This window comes from Typopeltis vanoorti, chromosome 3, assembly GCF_054136105.1.
Source record: "Typopeltis vanoorti isolate ZY-2024b chromosome 3, IOZ_Tvanoo_1.0, whole genome shotgun sequence".
NCBI lineage: Eukaryota > Metazoa > Arthropoda > Arachnida > Uropygi > Thelyphonidae > Typopeltis > Typopeltis vanoorti.
Genome location: NC_143551.1, coordinates 39,926,203 through 39,952,610, shown reverse-complemented (window position 1 = coordinate 39,952,610; position 26,408 = coordinate 39,926,203). Strand labels below are relative to the sequence as shown.

At 35.5% G+C, this 26,408-nt stretch overlaps 1 protein-coding gene across 1 annotated transcript in view; it reads left to right on the top strand.

Moving 5' to 3' along the window:
* Ttc26 (tetratricopeptide repeat domain 26) overlaps positions 1–26,408 on the top strand; it is a 337,099-nt gene that overhangs the window by 150,936 nt on the left and 159,755 nt on the right. The window contains exon 10 of the mRNA XM_090415574.1: positions 10,324–10,433. Within this exon, the coding sequence (XP_090271700.1) occupies positions 10,324–10,433 (110 nt within the window). The remainder of the gene's footprint in view (positions 1–10,323; positions 10,434–26,408) is intronic.

Here is a 26,408-nt window from a genome sequence, read left to right as displayed (position 1 = left end):
CAGAATATTTTGCCACCTTCTTGATATTTATTTTCTATGTTCTTGCCAATGACTTTTGTTTAGCTAATTTTAGACACTGTTTAGCTTTCTTACATTTGTCTCTGTATTCTCTAAGAGCACAAGCTGACTTATTTACCAGGAACTTTTGATATGCTTTCTTCTTTTCCTTCACTGCCTCTTTAACTTCCTGTGTCCACCAGGGAGTTCTGATTTTTTTATCCTTGCACACAACCTCACCACATGCCTCTCTGGCAGAATCAATCAGTGTTTTCTTCAGAGTTTGCCGCTGAATCTCCAAGGTTTGATTCCTGTTCGTAAAAAAAAAAAGTAAAAAAAAAACCTTTATGATTTATGGGCCACCCTTTAATTTGGGATTGTGTATAAAAAAATAAAATAATTTTGTTTTAAATGCAGTTGACACTCAGTAGAGACATCCCTATAAAAAATTCACTCACTGTAACCAATTACAATGTTGGTTATGATGTTATGCTAAAGGAAATTAACTATATCAAACTGTCCAGAATAAAACTATTTCTGTAGTCTACAGAAATAGTTTTATTTCTGTAAACTACCAATGAGTCTACTCTTATGAAAGTGTGATTAAATAAAATCCATCAGTATTACTCATATTATATAAATTAAAAAAAAGTAAAAATAGTGTTGAATGCTGATTATAAATATAATAATTCTGAAATCTAAAAATAAAAAACTAAGGGGGAGACAGAAGTAGCATGCTTCATGACCATATAAACACAAATTAAATTCCCACTTTTTCAGTGTTGCTTGGATGCATGCACCCATACACCCATGGGATTTTCATAATATATTATGTCTGAAAATTATCTTTACAACTTTTATCCAATATAAAAATTCTAGTGGAAAGGCTTAGATGTTGGTTATACATTCTTACTAAATAGCTTAAGGAAATTACAATGTACAATAGAATATACATTAAATTAAATTTTAATACACTTCCAATATTTCGGCAATGTCAAGTTGCCATTATCACAGGAACTTAAATACAAGACACGTGCATGCAACCGCAATGCACAGGAAATGAGGAACGAAACAGTAAGCTATTCTTTCTCCTAAAAACTCCAGATGGTGCCCCCCTAACGGGAAATGTTTGTATTCTTGGCCGATTGGGCCGAAGGTCTTCTGATGTAGGTTTCCCAAATTTGGGGCTGTCTCATGCAACCAAATTTGTTTAGGTTTGGATTGTTTCTTAGGGCTGAGGCTGATTCCATGAAAAGCCTTTCGTATTTGAATTTACTACGGTGTATTATCGTGGCTTTTTTCCACCATATTCTTTAGCGGAATCCAGTGCATGGTCTCCAAGACCAGAGGGGCTGTATTGGTGAAACCGGATGTAGTCCTTTTGTTCTGAAATTCTGATAATAGCTGTCCTGCCTGTTTGGCCAAAGTAGGACAGCTTACAGCTGCAAGGGACTTTTTTTATAATTTTTTATAAGGTCTGTAACAAGAAGTCATGTTTATTTAGGATTTTTGTAATTTTTTCCGAGGTCCCTCGGATATAGGGAATGGTGATGGATTTAGAGTAATCCTTGTTGCGGAGGGGGAAGGGGGTTATGGTTTATTGGTTTCAATATGTTTTGGATTTTTTTGAGGGGATAGCCATTGGCTGAGAAAGTGGTTTAGTTCTGTGGTTAGGACATTGTCATTTGAACAGATAAGTTTAGCCCTTAATATACATTAAAATGTAGTGTCTTAATGACTCCATATTGTTGTGAGGGGGGGGGGGAATTGTTGGTGAATGTATCTGCCTGTATGGGTGGGTTTTCTATAAACTGAGAAAACCACGGTTCCATCAGGCTGGTGGGTGACTAGTCTGTCTAAGAAAGGAAGGCAGTTGTTTTTTTCTTCTTCCAGGGTGAACTTGATTCTGAGGTGTTGGTTGTTTAAGTGTGTTAGGAAGGAGAGGAGTGCATCGGAGCCATGCGGCCAAATAGTGAACACATCATCAGCATAGTGAAGCCATATGGTTGGTTTTTGTGGGGCAGAGTTTAAGACTTTCTCTTCAAAAGTCCCCATATAAAAGTTGGCCAAGGGTGGGGAGAGTGGAGAACCATAGCATATGGTGGAAAAAAGCCATGATAATACACCGTAGTAAATTCAAATACGAAAGCTTTTCATGGAATCAGCCCAGCCCTAAGAAACAATCCAAACCTAAACAAATTTGGTTGCATGAGACTGCCCCAAATTTGGGAAACCTACATCAGAAGACCTTCAGCCCAATTGGCCAAGAACACCAACATTGCCTGCTAGAGGGACACCATCAGGACTTTTAGGAGAAAGAATAGCTTCCTGCTTCATTCCTCATTTACTGTGTGTTGTGCTTGCGTGCATGTGTCTTGTATTTAAGTTCTTGTGATAATATCTTGCCGCTATATTGGAAGTGTATTAAAATTTATTTTAATGTATATTCTATTGTACATTGTAATTTCCTTAAGCTATTTAGTAAGAATGTTTAACCAACGTCTAAGCCTTTCCATGAGAATTACGATAATCCATGGAGATTCCATCGCACGTAAGTCCCGCCATTACATTAAAATGAAGTTGAAGCTATCAAGACAACTGAATCGTCTCACTTTCCTAAAACGCTGCCGGGATAACCAGGTAATTCCAAACTGTGTCAAATTCAAGCACCGTTTCATTTTCCAAAAGGCTCTCCGTATTTATAACCGTGCTAGCCAAGCTTTGCTCAGGGAACAAATCGCCGCTACTCGCCGTTACCTGGGTGATGCTAACTCAGCTATCCAGGCACTCGAAGATGAGCTTTCCTGCACCTTAAACCATGAGATTTGGTCTATTTTATACGACATCTCATGCACTGCTGCGAACGAAGAATTAAAAAAAGTACGGCAATGACACATCAAAAAATTTGAGAATTTAAAAAAGAACTCGATCTCCAAACCACAACTTCCTACCGACATGGTAGTCAACCTTTTGTCAATTACTTTGAAACCTGAAGCACTTGACGCTCTCTCACATGGCCACAACTTTGCCATTGCGCCCAGAAGAATACCTGCTGAAGACATTATGATACAAATTGAATGCAGGATTCGACACCTTCCAAACTACGTCGCCAACAATATTAGACTGGATGTAGCTTGTGTTCTGACCAAAGCAAACCCACCGAAAACCAACATGCCCAATAAGGAAATTAAATCTCTGCAAGAATTAAAGAAAAACAAGGAAATAATAATCACCAAAGCGGATAAAGGAACGGCACAGTATTGCTGTTCCCTTTATTACACAGGTAAGCTGAATGCTCTATTGTTAGATCAGGCTACTTACTTCCCTATCGAGTACAATTTAACCAACTCACAAATTAGAAAACTCCACAGGCTCCTTAAGAAGGTCACTTCTTGGCCTGTAGAAGTCACTAACAAATTAAAACCATTTAACTCCATACCCCCACTGTATATATATATATATATATATATATATATATATATGAACTCCCAAAAATACATAAAGAAAATGTACCATTACGTCCCATAGTGGATGGCATTGGTTCCCCCACATACAAACTAGCTAAACATTTGGCCAAAGCCCTTACACACTATTATACTGGCAACACACCTTAACACATAAAAAACTCAGCCCACTTCAAAGCCGCATAGAAAATCTTAGACTCAAACACACTGACGTAATGGTCAGTTTTCATGTCTCCTCCTTATTCACAAATGTCCCACTCAAAGAATCCTTAGAGCTAATCCAAGCTCTAAGGATTCCGATATCACAGCCTTATTTCAGTTCTCAATGAACTCGGGCTATTTTGTTTGGCAAGAAAAATTCTACAAACAAATAGAGGGTGACAGCCATGGGTTCTCCACTCTCCCCACCATTGGCCAACTTTTACATAGAGACTTTTGAAGAGAAAGCCTTAAACTCTGCCCCACAAAAACCAACCATATGGCTTCGCTATGCTGATGATGTGTTCGCTATTTGGCCACATGGCTCCGATGCACTTCTCTCCTTCCTAACACACTTAAACAATCAACACCCCAGAATCAAGTTCACCCTGGAAGAAGAAAAAAACAACTGCCTTCCTTTTTTAGACACACTAGTCACCCGCCAGCCTGATGGAACCTTGGTTTTCTCAGTTTATAGAAAACCCACCCATACAGGCAGATACATTCACCAACAATCCCCCTCCCCCCTCACAACAATATGAAGTCATTAAGACACTACATTTTAATGTATATTAAGGGCTAAACTTATCTGTTCAAATGACAATGCCATAACCACAGAACTAGACCACATTCTCAACACTTTCTCAGCCAATGGCTATCCCCTCAAAAAAATCCCAAACATATTGAAACCAATAAACCACAACCCCTTCCTCTCCTCCATAACAAGGATTACTCTAAATCCATCACCATTCCCTATATCCGAGGGACCTTGGAAAAAAAATTACAAAAATCCTATATAAACATGACTTCTTGTTACAGACCTTATAAAAAATTGGCATCCCTTATCCGCTCCACTAAAGACCAACCTTCCCCCTCCCCCAAGACCTACCTGGTGTATACCAAGTCCCTTGCAGCTGTAAGCTGTCCTACTTTGGCCAAACAGGCAGGACAGCTATTATCAGAATTTCAGAACACAAGGACTACATCTGGTTTCACCAATACAGCCACTCTGGTCTTGCAGATCATGCACTGGATTCCTGCCATAGAATACGGTGGAAGAAAGCCATGATAATACACCGTAGTAAATTCAAATATGAAAGGCTTTTCATGGAATCAGCCTCAGCCCTAAGAAACGATTCAAACCTAAACAAATTTGGTTGCATGAGACTGCCCCAAATTTGGTAAACCTACATCAGAAGTCCTTCAACCCAATCGGCCAAACATTGCCCACTAGATGGCACCATCAGGACTTTTAGGAGAAAGAATAGCTTCCTGCTTCATTCCTCATTTACTTTGTGTTGTGCTTGCGTGCACATGTCTTGTATTTAAGTTCCTGTGATAATGGCAACGTGACGTTGCCGAAATATTGGAAGTGTATTAAGAATTTATTTTAACGTTTAACGTATATTCTATTGCCAATGTAAAAAGTCAGTCAAAAGGTATAGAAAAATATGTTGCAGTGCACATGGTGGTATTTGGATTATTGCTTGGATGTTTTGAGAATTACTAATGGTGATCATACTGAATGTTTATAACTTTGTTACTGTAATAAAAAAAAAAAAAAAAAAAAAAAATGGGCCGACCAGTCCATTTCTGGAATGTTATTGTACACAAACGATTCCCTCACAGACTTTGCTTTATGGCAGGTAGCACTGTCATGCTGATACAGACAATAGTCATCACCAAATTGATCTACTGTAGACAGTACACAACGGGTCAAAATGTCCTTGTACCCTTCTGCATTTAGATTTCTGTGTAGTGTTATGAGAGGGCCAAGTCCATTCCATGAAACACACCCCCACAGTGTAATGCCACCTCCTCCAGATTTCACTGTCGGTACTCCACACGCATGCAGGAATCGTTCTCCAGGCATTCGCCACACCCAGACCTTTCCATCGGACTGCCACATGGCAAAGCATGATTCATCACTCCAAATCACACGTTTCCAGTTGTCCACTGTCCAGTGGCATTGCTCTTTACACCACTACAGGTGGTGCATAGCATTCACAGGAGAAATGTTTGGTTTATGGGCAGCTGCTCAACCATGGAACCCCATTCCTCTTAACTCTCGATGCACAGTCATGATGCTGGCTGGACAGTTAATAGCACACTGCAGAACTCCTGGGTAATTGATTCAGTCGATGTCTGTGATTTCCATGAACAGCCTTCTTCAACGCTTCACAGTCCCTGTCTGTCATTAAAAGCGGCCTACCTGACTGTGTTTTGTTGTGGTTGTGCCTTCATGTTTCCACTTCACAATCACTTCCCCAACTGTTGACTTCAACAACTTGAGGAGGGTTGAAATGTTTCTGACAGATTTCTTACTGATGTGGCAACTAATAACTAGTCCATGTTCAAAATCAGTGAGCTCTCTTGACCTACTCATTCTGCTCGTACTTCTTATCACTGAACAATACACAGCTCCATGCCTCCTTTTATACTGGTAAGTGAGGTATACTGGTGATAGGATTGCTGGTGAATGTATCTGCCTGTATGGGTTGGTTTTCTGTAAACAGAGAAAGCCAATGATCCTTCAGGCTTGCTTGGCTTTCTCTGTTTAAAGAAAACCAACTCATACAGACAAATACATTCACCAGCAATCCCCCCCCCACAACAATATGGGGTTATAAAAACCCTATATAACAGGGCAAAATTAATCTGTTCAGATGACAATGCCCTAACCATTGAACCAAACCACATCCTTAACACCTTAGCCAATGGCTAGAATCCCCAAAAAATATTTAAACCAGTTAACCACAACCCCCCCCCTCATAACAAAGATTACACTAAATCTATCACCATTCCTTACATACTGGGTACCTCTGAAAAGTTAACCAAAATCTTAAAGAAATATGACCTGACGACCTGTTACAAACCATATAAGAAATTGGCATCCCTTATCCACTCCATCAAAGACCAGCCACTTCCCCCTAGCCCACCTGGAGTATACCAGGTCCCTTGCAGCTGTAAACTGTCCTACTATGGCCAAACAGGCAGGACAGCTAACATCAGGATAACCGAACACAAAGACTACATCTGGTTTGCTGACCATGCTCTGGATACTTGCCACAGAATACAATAGAAGAAAGCCACTTTACTACACCGCAGCAAATATAAATATGAAAAACTGTTCATGGAATCAGCCTCAGTTCTAAAAAATTTCCCAAAGCTCATCAAATTTGGGTGCATGAGACTGCCCCAAATTTGGGAAGCTTGCATCATGAGAACATCAGCCCAACAGCCAAGACAGTCCAATTTAGCCTTCAAGAGGGCACCTTGAGGACTCTAGGAACAATGTTAGTTACTCTCTTCGGCTTCATTTGCTCGTTGCTAGTGCCTGCATGCACGTATCATATTTTTATGTTCCCATGAAGATGGCAATGTAACATTGCCAAATATAGGAAGTATTGATTAAAGTTTTCTTTTAATTAATATTTAGTATACATTGTAATTTCCTGAAATAATTTAATAGTCATGTGCTACCAACATATAAGCATATCTACAAGAATGATATGATATGATATGATATGATATGATATGATATGATAATGATATGATAATGATTATGATTATGATTCTTTATTGCAAGATCCAAATTTTTCCCACATGACCTTGATTTTTCTCTTTGTGATCAGTAAGTAAACAGATTGATGTAATCTGGTCTTCTAATAAAATCATCATCATCATAAGGGACAGTCCCTGTCACTACAGATAGTTTGTCTTCCACATCATCCTATTCCTAACTTTTCTCTTTAGCAGTTTATAGCCTCTTCCACTTAATCTAAATGCTTCCTCTAAGAATGTATATTTTTATTATCCTCTTCTGCTTTTCTCTTGTATCTTTCCTTCAATATGTTAAAATTCATTCGTTATATCTCCATACATGTTCCAGGAATTTATAATTAATTATAACATAATTATAATTAATGTTAGAAAACACTTTTTTTAAAAAAATGTACACACACACACACATAAAAGAAATGTGATGTCTTTCAAATCTCTCTCTCATACACACACATGCACATCAGAAGCGAATTGCTTCTGGAGATGGGGAAAAAACAGCATTCATTTATGTGTAATCGGTATATCATCTGAACACAGATCATGTGGTTTATGACTTAAATCTAAGAAGTTAATATATCTTATACTGAGGAAAGTAATAGATTGGGTTCACAGATAGTTCATTGCCGACTGTTAATCTCGGTGCTGACAATTCATCACGGGGAAAATTTATCATGTAGAAAATTCATCAAGAGGAAAATTCATCATGGGAATTATTCATCGCAAAAAAATTTTGCTGAAAACATTATTTGCTAGAAAATTGAAATGATATTGCATTGATACCAATATATAAAAAGTAAATGCAGTACAAGATAAATTTCACAAAATATAGTTTTTTTATGTATTTATGTATTATTTGTTTAGATTTTCATAATATTTTGAGAGACTAGAACCTAATGAAAGTAATACATTTATTGATCGGTGAGTTTTCTAATTTCTGTTTCATTGTAAATTTTATTCAATTTAACTGGTTCGGAAATCCTGCTCAAATTTCATGACAAAACATGGAAACCACTCAAGCCACTTCAGGCCTCCAATAAGCAGTGCTATGATCTAACATCAGACAAAGAAATTCATCTCTTACCTGAAAACAATTAGAAATATGTGCCCATTGCAAGTTTCAAATCCACAGCTCATTGGTGGAAGAGGGTATGCTATCTAGTTGGTTGTTAACGACATGATATTTCTGATTACAGTTTATTTTTGAACGTTTCACAAGTGAAGTAATTACTTATTTCACTTTGGGAGCATCTATCTATATAGATAGATAGATTAAAAATATATATATATAAATTTTTTTTTTTTTCCAGTAAAGAAGACTAAATATAAACTTATTGCACTCTCAGATAGCAATTTAGCTTATGCTGCTTTACATAATGATGATAAGATTTACATAATTTTATTATCATTTTCTTTATTATAATTACTCAAAAGTGAACCTATGATCTTAAACCAGCTCTGTAAACAATAGTAGTGTACAACATGTCTTTCATATGCAGGAAAAGTGGAGTCATTTTCAAAATACACGTGTATTCAATAACTGAAACATGTCTCCTTCTGAATTAGTTCAGATAAAAAAAATATATCACACCTGAATGGATGTCTAAATGCGCGGAACAGAAACTTGTACTCTGTGCATAAATGAATGCAATTTAAATTGTACTTATGAGAAATTATATTATTGTTTTTAATCCCATTACCCAAGTGTGAGTAAATACAAGTTTGCATATGAAGCAACTTCAAAACTTGGTTGTTTTGTGTAAGGTGGCAGATGACTTCACATTAGGAAGTAGCCTAGTTGTGAAGGTTACTTTACATTCAGACTTTTTTCTCATGATTGGGTATAGGATAAAAACAAGAATATAATTTCTTGTAAGTATACTTTACTTCCTGACCAAGTAAAAAAAAAAAAAAAAAAAAAAACATATACAGAATGGATGTTAAGTTTATTAAAACTTGAGACATTACACAATATACAGTAAACAGATATCTCAGTTTCACACACAAATGTTTAGTCCATATAACTGTTTAGTCTGTATTAATCCATCTAAATCACATGTACACTTGATATGGTTTATGATTAAATCTAATTATGATGTATTGTCAATTATAAGTAAACCTTAAATGATGTTACCTTTTCTTTTCAAGAGTTTTGGAATTCCCTTCCTGCTTTTCACAAGAGTGTTCGATCTCCTATTCCCCCTCCTCTTCCATGTCATGTCACAAATGAAAAAAATTCAATATAAATCTGTTTCTGTTTTTGTGACTTCAGTATAATAATTATAATTAAAATTTATGTAACTGCATTATATTTACATTCGACAGACTTCAATCTTTCAAAATATTTTTAAAAGTTAAGTTGCTGAGTTTCTGATCTCAAAAATTCAAACTTATCAATGAAAATACTTCTGTGGCTTTGTGACAAGACTCCACCCTCTTGTTGGGATGTGACATAATTGTATATTGTTAGGGACTTAGATCATTCTCAGCATTCTTTATATTTGTGATACTCTAATAATGATACTGCAGTGTCTGAAAGTACACATGGTTGTTCCTTCCTTGTTGATAAAATATTCCTCTGTATGGAAACAGCTAGATTATATAACAAAATCTGTTATATATTTCTGATAATGATAGGAACAAATTTTCTTCTTAATTGTGTGTAAGAGTATCCTGTAAAGGTATATTAGAGAAGGAACAGCAACATAATGTCAAAGCTCACAATTATATCATAAGTGAATAGTAATGTTACATTACTATTAATTAATTTGAATTGAGGAATGTATAAGGAATGCAGCAGAGAAGCGCAGAATAGGACATGGTGAAGACACGTGGTAGTCAATCTCCTGAAAGGAGAAGATACCTGACAGAAATTTGAATTAAAGATCCAGCATAACATAATCCAAATTAAAGAATGTGAAGTTATTTATTTAAGAGCTATATTCATCTGGTAGGATGGAATGAGATAAATTTTAGATTAAATGTACTTAAATCACTTAAATGTATACAATGAAAATTACTGATTATATAGATTTCAGTATAGTGCCATATACTGTTTACTGTTTATTTAACCTTGAAGATCATTTTTTTAAATTTTTTTTAGATGATGTTCAGGAAGCATATAACCTTATTAAGGATCTAGAACCAGCTGTGCCTCATGAATATATACTAAAGGGAGTAGTCAATGCAGCTATTGGGCAAGAACAAGGTTCTGTAAGTGAACATCATTATGATTATTATTATTATACAGACATCTCCAAGAAGTCAGAAGACTCATTCCAGGAGGCCCACATTAACCATTATTCACACAATACCTATCATACTTCTCAAACTCATTCATTGTCAGAACACCTACAATCACCTCTGGTAATTCAGTACAGTCATTCACCACTCTCGAGGAAAAAAAAAATCTAAACACCTTTTATAATCATATTTCTTATCACCTTCTAGATGTGTCCTCCTTGTTCTCTTCCTGCTTGTCATTTATTGAAAATTTTCTTTCCCACAGATCTTATCATCATCATCAAATTCCTGATAAGTATCCTCAATGTGTGTACAAAATATTATGATAGTATTACATGACAAGGTTATGTCATTGCTAACTTCTTATCAACAATATTCCTTCAACTTAATCTGCTGTCTGTCAAGATTGTCTTCTAAATCGCTTCTTACTGCATAAATTCACCTAGATTGTGGTTTTCCTCTGGGTCTTTTCCTCTTTTCCTTACCATCCTGGCAAAGAACACTTGTTTTGCCAACTTTTCTTCTCCCATTCTGTTTAAGTGACCATACCATGCCACCTGAGATTGGTTCTGCTAACACTTTCTTGAATGTTAACAGTCAAGTTGTTTCCTAATATCCTCATTTTTAATATGATACTGCCGTCTGTTCACTGATGGTGAGCTAAAATTTTGAGCTCACTCAGCACCTGGCATCTGTGTTTGGTTATTGTGTCAACCAATCCAATTGAACGTTGTCACTTTTCATGAGTTGAGCGTTTTGTGTAATCGATGGCTGTATTACAAACAGTTGTTATGCACGTTTTCTGGAACTGAAAATTTGAAAGTGGATGTTAGGAGAAAAATACTAATTGTTTTTCTTTTGCTTGTGCAGTATAGCATCTGTTGAGGTTGCAGAGTTTTTTAACGTTATATAGAGACATTTTTATTCTAGTCTTCGGAAACAACAGACAGTAAAAAATATCTATTCCTGAATAAAAATGAATATTCTGTGTATTATAAGATGTTGTTGATCTACAATAAAATACTAGCATATGTGATTGATAAGACAGAAGAACTGCTGATACTAAAATAAAAATAAAAAATTAAAAAATAAAAAACTAATGAATTTCGGATTCCCGAAAGTGGGGATAATTCCGATAATGATCGGATGTTATGTATACTGAGTATCAGTAAACAAAATAAAATTCTCAGAAAATGGAGAGAAATATACACAAACCAGAGAAATACACATAACACGTGCAACAAATTTTACAAGATGATTTGCTGCTCCATCAAACCTTATTTATTTCTGCAATACTCTCTCTCTCTTCATAAAGTATTTTTTTTTTTAATTATGCCATCATAAATTCACTTATTCATGTTTAGAATTTATAGGATCGTGCTATTCGCTCTACCCAGCAACTTATAGGACACACATATCACAAATGATAATTATTAATTATTCTTTACCATTAATAAAAGTGTTTCTATTCATACTTATTCTTTCCAATTCTCACATTTCTTATAAATGATGTTCACATATTTTCATCTTTGAGTATTTCAAACATACCAACCAAATATAGCATTCTCCTTCATTGTTGTTTTCTAATAAATCCTAAAACAGATTGTTCCCCACCCTACGCAGAAGTATTCAAAGTTATCCTGGAATTAATTGCATTGGGCCAATTAAGATGAGTGCTGATGCGCTATGCTCTCTCAAAATTTTCATACATTGATAAAATGCAATCACATGGTCATGGGCGTCTGCAGGGGGGGGGGCATTTCCCCCTGGGATCGATTAAAAAATTCCACAAATTATAATAAAATTGATTGAGATATGTAATCTTACATCCTTGACCCTGGAAACGCTTTGTCTGTCTTAAAATTTTATTATTGGGTTGGCCAGTAGCCATAGAACAGCAATAAAACACATGTTGCTGTTTTGGGTTCATCTTTTTATGATTTGTGAACAGTGACCAGTTAGTTTGCCCTCTGTGTCTAGTGAGTTACTGATGAAGTGTGAATTGTAAATTTATAGTGAAACAAATTTAAACAGAAAAATACATTTTTAAAAGGTAAGTGTATGTAATTTAATATTATTTTACTTGTTAGTTTTATGATTTTTTTTGCTTTTAAACTGAAATAATTTAATTTAGGATTAATTAATTAGTTGATTTTTAATAAAATATGCCATAAAACATATATAATTTTTTTTTATATATGAAATTGTGCTAAAAACTATTAATTCGGAATACCTTTTTTCCCCAAGAATTAAAGATCATTAAAATAGATGCAAAATGAAAATAATGTATTTATAGTTTACATCGACAAATAATTACATCCAAAAAAAAAAAAAAAGCTAAAAGACGTTTATTGATGTAATTGTTTAATTAAATCAGTAATTATAAACATTTATTGATGTAATTATTTGTCTCCAAGCTTAGCCCCCCCCCCAGAAAATTTTCTGCAGATGCGCACACCCATGCATACTGTCAGATTGATGTGAAATTTGTAGCGCGGGTTGCATAATCCACATGGCAGCACACCCAACCGAAATGAGCACGCAATACCACTGATATACACACACACACGCATACTAGGGAGGGGGTCTGGAAAGTTCTGATAAGCACCCAGAATAAAAATGATATTAAAGCAACTGATATAACCACAAGAATGAACAAACAAGGATATAAGAACATAAGTTGCCTTTATAACTCTGCTACTAGTATGTTCTCTCTTGTGTTATATCAGTTGTTTTAATATCATTTATGTTCTACATGTTATCAGAACTTTCCAGACCCCTCTCGTATATGTATATAGCTTGATATGATGTCTCATTTACACCACATAACTGTAGCATTTTGAACTTTTCTCTTGCCATCTTGTAATATGCCTTTCTCAAAATCTACAAAACTTAAATACAGATCCTTGTATATTCTCAAGATTTCTCGACTGTTTTTCTTAAAGTGAAAATCTTATCCTAATAACATCTCTATGCCTTGAATCCAGCTTGTTCTTCTCCAAGCTTTCATTCCACAACACTTCTTAAAGGTCCCATAAGTATACTTGCATAAATCTTACCAGTAACACTTGATAGGGAAATACCTCCGTAACTTGTACATTCAGTTTTGTTTCCCTTTTTATAGATAGGTACTATGAGAGCTCTACTCCAATCATCTGGAATTTGGCCCTCTGACCAGACCTTCTGAATTATGCACCATAGTCACTGTAAAACTTTTATACCTCCATATTTGAGCATATCTAGTTGAAAATATCATCTATTCCAGCCTTTCTACATCAGGTATGAATGTATATATATATATATATATATATATATGTATATATATATATATACATGTCCATTTTATTCATTTTATTCATATGTCCATTTTATTCATATCCTAATAACGTAGAATAATAAAGACGATATTCATTCCTGACGACATTCAAGAGGAATGTAGTCAGGTATGGATATATATATATATATATATATCTATACCTGACCACATTCCTCTTGAATGTAGTCAGGAATGAATATCGTCTTTATTATTCTACGTTATTATGAAAGTATTCCAATGATGTTTGTTTAGCTAGCTTTACACATTGCTTCACTTCCTTACTTTTTTTCTCTATATTCTTTCAGAACACAAGTTGACTTATTTTCCAGGAACTTTTAATATGCTTTATTCTTTTGTTTGACTTCTTCTTTAACTTCTTGAGTCCACCACCAACTTCTGAATTTTCTGTCCTTGCAGATATCCTTTCTGTTTTCATCACATGCTTTTCTTTCTGAATCATTCAATATGTTCTTTGTGGTTTGCTAATGAATATCCAAAGTTTAATTCTTATTTTCAAGCTGTTTAATTTTTTCTTGAATAATATTTGTGTATTTGAGTCTACATCACCTCTGAAAGCTGCTCAACTTTGATTCTTTTGACATCTTTCTTACACTTTTCTTTTCAATATGGTATTCAATTTTATCCTGCTCAAAACTAAATGGTAATCACTTTCAATTTCAATTCTCTGTATACATTCTTGTGTCCTGAACCAGCATGAAGGTATGACTATCAATAATAACATAGTCAATACTTTTCTTATTTCTTGCATCTTCTCTCCCCATGTGAATTTTTACACATCTTTATGTTAGAACATGGTGTTTCTAATGACTAGCCCATGTCTCTGAAAAGATCTCCAGTACATACTCAATATTATTATTAGCTTTGCTCTTTTCTCCAAATTTTCCCAAGCATTTTTGTGTGTCCAGACTCATTTCCTATTCTACTGTTTAGGTTTTTAAAAAGCATCTACTTTTTCTTTTTTATTGTGCTAGCTGCCATCTCTAATGGCTTAAAAATTCCTTCACTTCTTCCTTAGAAGAAATTTCTGTGGAACCACAGGTACAAAAAATAAGTCTCATTTTCTTGTTCCCCAATTTGGTATTTGCCCACATCATTATATCAAGAACATCCTTCATATTTGGTGTGCTACAGCAACTCCTTCTTTTCCCTCATTGTTATTGCCTGAATATAACATCCTGTATTTATTGATTAAAAAATCTTACTAGTTTTTGTCTGTCTGTTTTTGAACTGCCTCTCAATGTCAATGTGATACTTATCCAGTTCTTTTGCTAGTTGATATTGTCAATCTTAAACTCTGGTGATACGGAGTTGGGATTTGTTCCATTAGCTGATTTTTTACCTGTTTGCTCTGGTTCCTTGATGAAAACAGTGTGTGCCTTATTATGTTGTTCCATCATGTTTTTTTGGTTAAGCCAGTAATAATATAATTTGATCATCTAAATCCCAGATGTCTGGTACCAGTATTATACAGCTAAATTATTAATCTTATAGAACTCCATAATTAGCTTATAAGTTTCTATCATGTCCTTTCTTGTAAATTATAAGTTTCTGCTATGTTATCTTTATTGTGATATGGACTATATCGAGCATAGCCATATCATTGCTGATCTCATGTAAGAGTGGTCATTTTTTTTAATTGATTGTTTTTTTTAGATTAATTGGTGTGTTGTGAGTATATTATCATAACTTTTTAGTGGATATATTGTATTTAGTGCATATAGTATAATACAGTAAAACCTCCTTATACGAATGCCTCCAATTATGAACAGATCGTTTTACGAACTTTTCCATTGAAAAAGAATTGTACTGATTGGCGAATGTTGTTTGTTTTATGAACACACCGATGCTTATGTGAGCTGGCATTATCTCTGCAGTTGTTGATTGGTTTGCATCAGTGTGTTTGGTTCTGTTCAAATGCTCTGAATCCACTTTTTAGTGTATATCATAATTTTGATAAATTTACTCTCTAATTCAAATTTTTTTTTTTCAGTTGTGTTGTGGTGTTTATTAATAATTAGTTAATATGACTCCTAAAAAATGCAGTGATGAAAATAAACAGAAAAAAGAGAGTACCCAGAGCAACTATTGAACTCAAGAAAGAACTATAGCGAAATGGGAAAATGGAACTTATATTTCCAAACTTTCTAAAGATTATAACATTGCAAAATTTACAATCTGTACTATTATTAAAAATAGAGATGTGATTATAAAGGCTGATGTGGTGAAAGGAGTGAAAACTTTATATCCTAAAAGATTTCAGGCTGTTGAGGAAATGGAGAAACTTTTGTTAGCATGAATTAACAATAAACAAATGGCAGGTGACAGTATTTCAAAGGCAATAATTTGTGAAAAAGCTAAGCAACTACATAGTGACCTTAAGTGTTCAACCTTGTTGGGATCTAGTGCTGACAGTGACAATTTTAAAGCTAGTAGGGGATGGTTTGAGCATTTTAAAAAGAGAAATCCATAGTGTAGTAAAGCATGGAGAGACTGCCAGTGCTAACAAAGAGGCTGCTAAACAATTTGTAGATGAATCTAAAACTTATGTAGGGATGAAGGGATTTATTCCTCAGCAAGTGTGACAAGACAGTACGTACTTTTCTTGAAAAAGATGCCTAAGCGAACTTATATCATACATGAAGAGAAAGCACTGCTAGAACACAAACTGATGAAGGAACGGTTAACTCTTTTGTTGTACGGTAATGCTAGTGGTGACTATAAAATTAAGCCTTTGTTAGTGTTTCAGAAAATCCCGGAGTGTTTAAATCAAACAATGTAATAAAAAGTAAACTAGATGTGATGTGGCAATAATTTGTGAAATTATTGTCACATCCTCCCTCTAATTCCTCCCTCCTCCCGATATATCTTCAGTAGAGGTAAGGTTCATGTTACAGACAGTTTTATATAGAGTGGATCCACAAAGCATTTGTTCCTGGTGTAAAAAACTACCTTGAAAAGAACAATCTAGCTTTGAAAGCACTTCTTCTGCTGGACAATGCTCCTGCCCCCCACCCCCCCCCAGGCTTGGAGGATGATTTGGGCAAGCATAACTTTATAAAAGTAAAATTTCTACCTCCTGGTACCACTCCCTTTTATCCAATCCATGGATCAGCAAGTCATTTCCAATTTCAAAAAATTTTATACAAAGGCTTTGTTTCAAAAGTGCTTCAAAGTGACATATGACACAACTGACCCTGAGGGACTTTTGGAAAAAGAACTTTAACATCTTCATTGTATGAGGCGTATAAATAAAGCATGGGGGGGCAGGAGGAGTTTCTTTGAAAACTATGAACTAAGCCTGGAAAAAATTATGGCCTGAGTGTGTGACAGGCACAAGATTTTGAAGCTTTTCCTGCAGAGCCAGCAGAATCTGTAGTTGATGAAATTGTGTGTCTGGGCAGATCCATGTGATTAGAAGTGGACGGTGCTGATGTAGAAGAGTTGGTGGAAGATCATCAAAGAGAACTTACCACCAAGGAGCTGAAAGAACTTCAAAAGGAACAGCATGAGCAAGTTGTTAAGGAACTTTTTTCAGAGGAGGAGGGGGGGGCCCAGCAAGGGAACTATTTCCACTGCTGAAATTAAGGAACTGTGTTTTCATTGGGAAAAAATCCAAACAACTGTAGAAAAGTGGCACCCTGATGTATCTATGGTTAATAACAGTGTAACATGTTTAATGATAATATCATTGCACATTTTAGAAAAATTTAAGAACAAGACCAACCCAGACAACTCTAGATAAGTTTGTAATCAAAGCTAAAGAATTATTATCTAGTCCACTCACAAAAAGACATAAAAGAGATGTGACACATCAGGGGCAGTTACCTGACATTTTTATGGAGGGTGACTCACCTTCAAAACAATAATTTCATCTCTCCTCCCCATATATCTTCAGTAGAGGTAAGGTTCATGTTACATTCTTATTTTTATTTTATTTTTTTATTTTAATTATGATAATAGGTGAAAATTTTTCATGTGGAACGGATTAATTATTTTACGTTAATTACTATGGTGAAAATAGTTTTTCATTACGAACTTTTTGTTGTATGAACAGTTTTCTGGAATGAATTAAGTTTGTAAAATGAGGTTTTACTATATAATTGTAGAAATGTTGTTAGTTTAAAATGGTACCAAAAACTCATCACATTAAAGTGGTATCAAAATGAAAGTGCCACAGAAGAGACTCTTTGTCCCAATGAGGAGGAGGAGCATTGCAGTATTGATGTTTGTAATATAAGCAAGGATAGCCTGACATTTCAATTATCCCAATTAAAACATATTATTCAGCTACTGAAAATAAGAGCCAACAGGCTTCACTTCGACAAAGTAAAATTATTCAAAATTAAGTGGATATTGAATACCACATTATTTCTTAGCCGAATAAGAAACTCAAAGATAGGAAATCTAATCTAAGAGTTTCATGCTGAACACAGAAACTATATAAAGTTCGGCGAGTCCGAGTGTAAGCCAACACACCTGGTAGTGCAATGCTAGGGCAACTCATAGTAAAGGTGGAGCAAGATCCGATCACTGTTCTTAGTATTGTCTCATAATGTAAAATGCAGCTCCTAGGAGATGTATTACTGTTCTACATTATGAGAGGTCAATACTCAGACCGGTTTCAACCTTTGTATAGGTGAAGTGGGCTCTAAAAATAAGACGATCCCGAAAGATCGCCCAACTCAGTGTTGTTCCACTCAGTGACAAGCTCACCCCATCATCGAGAAGAACTTCTCAGCATTGGCTCTACCTGGTGGCAGGCTCACCCTACCACCAAGCAGAGCCATAATCTCAGCAGTGGCCTCACTCAGAGACAGGCAAAAACCTACCCCCAAGCAGAGTCTCTCAAATCATCAGAGCCAGACCCGCACTGGTTTCAACGTTTCTTGAGGTCTCATCAGTGAGTAGGTAGACCTAGATGTAATACTAAGGTTTCAATAGTCAGAGCTTATTTCTTTACTGTACGAGTTGCCAAAAGGTGCACAAATACAATTACTGAAAATAAGAGCCAACAGGCTTCACTTCAGCAAAGTATAATTATTCAAAATTAAGTGGATATTGAATACCACATTATTTCTTAGCCGAATAAGAAACTCAAAGATAGGAAAATGTAATCTAAGAGTTTCATGCCGAATACAGAAAACTATATAAAGTTCGGCGAGTCCAAGCATAAGCCAACACACCTGGCAGTGCAATGCTAGGGCGACTCGTAGTAAAGGTGGAGCAAGCCCTGATCACTTAAGATTTCAATAGTCAGAGCTTATTTCTTTACTGTACGAGTTGCCAAAAGGTGCACAAATACAATTACTGAAAATAAGAGCCAACAGGCTTCACTTCGTCAAAGTATAATTATTCAAAATTAAGCGGATATTGAATACCACATTAATTCTTAGCCGAATAAGAAACTCAAAGATAGGAAATATAATCTAAGAGTTTCATGCCGAATACAGAAAAGCTAGGGCGACTCATAGTAAAGGTGGAGCAAGCTCTGATCACATCATTATTCGGCTAAGAAATAATTTGGTATTCAATATCCACTTCATTTTGAATAATTGTACTTTGCCCAAGTGAAGCCCGTTGGCTCTTATTTTCAGTAATTGTATTTGTGCACCTTTTGGCAACTCATACAGTAAAGAAATAAGCTCTGATCCATAATCAATCCCAGACTATCGAAACCTTAGTATTACATCTAGGTCTACCTACTCACTGATGAGACCTCAAAAAAGTCAAAACCGGTCTGGTAGTGACCTTCTCTCATAATGTAGAAGTATTACTGTTCTAAATTATGAGAGAAGGTCACTACCCAGACTGGTTTTGACTTCTCCTAGGAGCTGTGTTTTACATTATGGGAAAATACTAAGAACAGTGATTGGAGCTTGCTCCAATCACTGTTCTTAGTATTTTCTTATTATTTACTTATTAGTATGTTCTTAGTATTTACTACAAGTCGCCCTAGCATTACACTGCCAGGCTTTGGCTTATGCTTGGACCCATCGAACTTTATATAGTTTTCTGTATTCGGCATGAAACTCTTAGATTAGATTTCCTATCTTTGAATTTCTTATTCGGCTAAGAAATAATGTGGTATTCAATATCCACTTAATTTTGAATAATATATATTATTCAGCAATTGAACAGCAAATTAGAAAATGTGAGAAAAATTTAAAGATGATTGGATAGGATAAGAATAATAATTAGAACAAGCAAAGCCAGAAAAGGACAGAAGTTGGTAATAATAATAATAATAATAACAACAAGATAAGGCTATTAGAATATAAGAAGAAGAAGAAAAAAAAGGAGTAATATGAAATTTGTACTTGCCAGTGATGTCACTACTTCAAACTTTCCCTGGACAAAAATTAAAGATGTGAAAAATGTAGTAGAGAGACAGATAAGAAAAATAAAAGAGATAGTAGTGCTTGTTGGAATTAATGATTTAAGTATGGACAAATACACTCAGAGAGGATAGGAAAAGGCTTTTTGAAAAGTGTGAAAGTAAAGTGAGACAGTGAAAATTATTGGTTTTTTACACATGACAGCATGATAGTACCTAGTTAAAACTGAGGACTATGGTAAATGATTCACTGAGCAGGCTGTGTAGAAGAAATGGTGTGAGTTTTTGATGTGTGAAGTGAATTTGGTAGTAGAAAAGACTTATATAAGAGGAATGGTCTGCACTTGAATGGATTTTGCATCAGGAGCATGGGAAAATTACTTATTGAAATGAGACCTAATGCAGAGAGTCAAGGAAACTATATCATCATTGAAGGAATTGGTGAGAATGTGTGTGTAAGTTCAGCTATAGTTTGTGAATGTCATTCAGCATGGCTATGTGTCTGCTGAAGGTGTGGAAATGTATGCTTTGCTTTTAGACTTGTTGAATGTATCTGGGAGGGGAAAAGAAAGTGTTGCTCAACTAAGACTGCAGATGTAAGTATAAGAAAAAAAAAAAAAAAGTGGTCACTTGTTATACACAATTGCCAGGAGCATCAAGAACAAAGGGGGTTAAGTTTGTTGCTTGATGAATGTGGTTATGGTTAGTAGCATTAGTGAAATCTAGCTAACAGAGTCAAATGTTGTAATTGTGATCAAGTGTAAAGTGTACAGTATTTTTAGGAAGAACAGATAGAAGAGGAGAGTGGAGTATTAATTAGATGACTGTGAACAGATTCCTCCTTCTATTCCTCTTGCCCATACATGGCATTAATGTGCTATAGGTCATGTGGCCTTTCATGTGTGGACCATATATATATATATATGTTAAAGATACCAAAGAAATTTATATATATATATAAAACTTGAGTAATAGTAATAAGGGTCCCATGTAGCAGTGAGGTTGAGGTATTCTGGTGTGAAGTGGAGCATAACAGGATGAAATATATGGTGGAGAATTGCTACTTTACTGGTTCAGTTACTGGGGATGAGGAAATCAATCCCAAATAATTACTCTGATGGGTGTTTGATCATTTCAGCTTATTTTTTGAATGCTCTTAAGAAAAAAAAAACTGTAATCTGTGTGGAGTATTTTGGTTTGTTGTCATAATACTTGATATTTGGTTTCAGTTGTATGTGCTGCCAGTGCTGGTTTGTATTTTCTTTTCATTCTTTACATCCTTGATGTGTTCAGACTTCTCCCAACTTGCGTGTCTGTTCCATGTAGTGTAAACCACATGTACAGTTGATCTTGTCGACACTAGATTGTTTTGAGAGATGCGTGGGGGAAGTTTCAGGCGATTAGAGATTTTGTAAGCTGTATCACATAGGGAATGAGTAATATGTAGTTTTTTGCACCAGGTGGCAATGGCATATGACATGCAAGTATTATCTGATGTTTGTTGGCTTCCTGTACACTAAAATATTGAGTGTGTTCTGCTCAGATACTTCAATAAGTGTGTCTAAAAATGGTAAAGACCTGTTTACCTCCAATTCAACAGTGAATTTAATCCAAGTACAAATATTAAGATACATGAGAAATTCTTCTAATTGGGTAAGAGCCAAGCCAAATGAACACCTTGTTGACATATCTGAGCCATACTTTAGGGCATGTTTCTTGGTTGTACATGGTAGTGAATGACTTTCTCTTCAGATCACTCCATGAACAGATTTGCTAACAAGGGAGAAAGAGAAGAGCCCATTGCTAATCCTTCCTTCCATTCAAAATATTCATCTTGGAATTTGAAGAAAGTGCTATTAATGCAATGTTTGAAGAGATCTACAGTAACCAGTGGAAATAGGTCTTGTAGTAGTTGTAAGGTTTCTATTTTTGGTACACTGGTGAGCAGATTAATAATATCAAGTTTTTCACTTTGGTTTAAGCATATGATTTACACTACATAGGACAGACAGTTCAAATATCATAGTCTTTTGTAGAGGGATAATAATTTTCCCTATCTTTGCCTGTTGTGTGTTCTTCAACACCCAAGTAGTCCTTTGAACTGTTTTACTAGCTTTTGCAATATGCCCTCTGAACTTCAACTCTCTGTCCACCATCATCCCAAAATCAGTGTATTAATCTTTTCATCCCAAAGTGTGCCACTTTACATTTTGCCACATTAGACTAACAGCCATTTGTCCATACTGCCAATTTATTTAAATCATACTTCATTATCAGGATCCATCATACTTACTGTAATTTTGCCACATTAAACTAACAACTATAATCCTTTATCCCTACTGCAAATTTGTTTAGATCATACTTCAGGATCAGGTCCTCTACATCGCCCTTATTACTATTGCCTTTCTAATTTTGCATCATCAGCAAACTGTAGCAGTCCTATTACAGAGCCCTGAAGCATGGTATCCTAATGCTCCTGAATTCTGCTCCACCATATACTTTTTTGATGTCTGGCTGTCAGCCATTCTCCCCTTCCTTTCACACCCATTTATCTCGATAAAATGGTAATTACACATTCATCAAACAAATATTTGAGAAATCTTATAACCTCAAAAAAGTATCTTTAAAACTAATTAAAGCTAATTAAGAATTCATGACATTATTAGTTATGGCCTAAATAATATAACCTGTGAATAGCCAAATTCAGGTAACTTTTGTTATTATTACTATTTCCCAGGCCTCCATTGACCCAAAAGACCCATCCAGAGATGCTAAACACTAAACAATTGTACCCTGCCTTAAAAACATTCACCACTGGCAATGCAAAAAATTTTATTTTCACTTCCTTCTTCACATGACCTTTGTACAGTTGAGATGACCACTCATTCTCTCATCACGTTATGCTGCGAAATAATTCCCCTTTATCTATCTGATAGACTCATTTACCAACTTATGTGTCTCAATTATATTACCCCATCTCTTCATATATACCAAGCTCTGCAGAGTAGTGCCTGATAATCAACTGAGACAATCTCAGTTACTCACCTCTGCATTCACTTAAATGTTTCCTTATCATTCCGGTGAAGAGATCTCTGTACAGATTCCAAAGATTGCCTGAATAATGTCTTATTCAGTGGAGTTGTCATCCCCCCATTCCTACTTGGGAGGATTCTTTGAATTATAGCAGCAATTTTCTGGGTACTTTCTCAACTCATGTAGTGTATCTTCTGAACTTCAGATTCCTATCTACAAAAATCTCTAGTTTCCATGCCTCCTCCACCTCCTGTAGGAGGCAAGGTAAGTTTTGCTTCCCTATTTGTTACAGGGAAGCAAGACTTCCCCAATTTGAATGAACCTTGCTGTTTACTCAAAAGATTTCTTTCAGTTCTCATCAATGTGGGTTTGTATTCTGCCTCTAACCAGCCTATCTTTACACCTTCACCACTATACACAATATATACACACTGGCTATAGTTGGACACCATTGACTTGTTGAGATTGTGCAGTGGCATTATTTTTTTTTCTTCTGTAACTGCACCTGTTACTAGACTCCTGTTAAACAACCAATTCTGCTTGCTATTTTGCACATTTCCTTGATGTGACCCACATAGATGATGATTCATCAAACAATAATTTTAGCAGTTTGAGCAACTTTTCCCTTGACAGTTTATCTTAAGCTTTACTCTATCTACAAAACTTAAATACAGACCTTTATTCCCATTATTTTTCATCTTAGGGTGAAAATCTGATCCTGACAAACCCCTATTTGAGCCTGAACTCAGCTTGCTTGTTATTTTCCAAATTTATCTTATACAATTTTTATAAATGTCATCTCAAATATACTTTTATAAATCTTATGTGGAACACTGAATAGAGCAATTTACTCTGTAATTTTAACATTCAGTTTTATTTCCCCTTCTTATATTTCTTATATTTATTTCCCTTCCATTCTATAATAATGTTAATTGCCTCAGTATCCCATAATGCACAGCATTTTTCCTTTCAGGCATGTTTCACTGTGCAATATAGGAAAGGACACTACTTAGACCTTTTCTGTATTGAAAGAAAGTGAATGAATAATTCATTCACTTTCTTCATAGTAGAAACTTCTGTGGGACAAATAAGGCTCATTGTTTCATTCCCTAATTTAGTGTATGACCACATCACTCTACTTGAAATTGCCTGATAGTCAAGAAGATTATTTAGTGTTCAATACTATACCTACTCCTTCCTTTCTCAGATCATTATTACCTGAACATAACGTCATCTTCTTATTTAGAAAAGTCACACTTTTTTTTTTAAGAATCCCAGAAGATATATTCCCCAGTCTACAGTCGTAAAACTGTTAGAAACTATCCAGGAATGAATGGAGGCAAGAGATAAGGTGGGATGTCCACACTCCTCAGAGAAAGGACAAGCCTTTGTAGTAATAGGCATCACTAGGTGACGTGCATTTCGTTGGATAGGGTGATGACATCATTTTATTTATTGAAGACTTGATGTGGCCAGAACCATGTTTGAACTCCAGAGCAAAGTCAGGTTTTCATTTGAGGGAACAGCAGCACAGCTTTAAATGTTATTCTTTGGATCCATGATTAGCATATTGAACCAAACATAATAGTAATGCTTCAGGAGTCCTCCAGGTCAGCTAGCAAATATAATCTCATAATCTCACTGCCATTATTCTGCCAGCTCTTCCTGGGGGGGGGGGGGGATTTTGTGTGTGTGTGTGTGTGTGTGTGTGTGTGTGTGTGAGTGAGTGAGTGAGTGAGTGAGTGAGTGAGAGTGAGCGAGTGAGTGAGTGGAGTGAGTGAGTGAGATTTGCAGAAAAGTTGGGTGAAAGTCTCCATGTTCATGGCTAGCAAAAAATTATTGCTACATATTCCATATCCCTCAGTTACAGCTTACTTTAATAAATAGAAGAGAAACATAGAGTTTCAGATATTAAAAGACTGCAAACCCTACCAAAATGTTCAAATCCACTTCACAAATGTGGTCTTGGTTCTACCTTTCAGTGATAGCAATTTCCATCTCCAGACTGCTAAACCAACAAATCTATTTTTTAACAGAAAATAAGCTACATATATGCAGCTTCAGTTACTGCTCATCTTACTGGTCCCAATCTCACACACGCACACACATTTTTCTTAATATTAAACCAGTACATGAGAGGTGGAAGAAGAATCCATATTACATCGCTATGTATGGGATGAAGTTAGGTGAAAGGATAGAGGAGCTATCTTTTCACATTGTTATACATACCAATACTTGGACTTCTCTCCCTCCCCTCCAGGCACAACATGGCAGAGTGTGAGACATCAGGATTGTGCTAGCTCACTAGAAAGCCTTCTGACTCATTTGATAGATTCTGTGTGGCAGCTGACCTGTGGTGCCACTAATTTTACTGCTGTACCTTTGAAATAGAGAAAGTATTGGTCAGTAAGTATGGTATGCCCTTGAAAGATATTACTTGCACTGCATGGAGAAAGGGGTGGGTCAGAAACCGAGACTGCTGCTCTGGAAGCTATATATGACACCACTTCAGGTTTCCAATAAGCATATACACAAGGTAAAGAATGGGCTTCATTCTAAAACATAGTCCTTACTATGGGTTACTTTATGAGATTGAAGTCTGAGGATGAGATGGGAGTATTATCTCTGCCAGTTGAGCATGTTCCATTCTGATTTTGTATGTGTGTGTGGGTAATCCCCTTTTCCTTTGTTTCCAGTGAAAGAAAAAAAACACTGCCAATTCAGAAACTTAATATCGTCAAACATTACTCAAATGTTAAAGCTGTTTTATTTAAAATATAAAAAAAAACTTCATTAAAAAATAGATAAAAAGTAATAAAAATGTAATAAAAAACTATAAAAAGGTTTTTATGTCAACAGAAATCTAGTCCTCCCCCCCCCTCAAAAAAGATCCTTCCACATATTTTTTCATTAGCATTTTTGGCCTAAATGCAAATAGAAATGGCATTTATCACACCACTCTATTACCACCAGCACTTAGAGACATTCAAACATGATCCCCTGTTCTTAACCGAATTATAACTGTCCTCTTCAGCTGTTAAGCCACATTCTGTGTGATTCCTTCCTCCACAAAAAGATATTTGTGCATTCCAGCATCCCCATGCAAACTAGAATCTAAAAATGAGTATAACCTCTTTGCCTTTTTATCACTGAAGTTTGTTTTTCTGTAATCCATATAGTGAGGTCATCGTTCTTGATGATGCTTGAATATTCACAACAGATGCACTGCCTTCTATTTTCC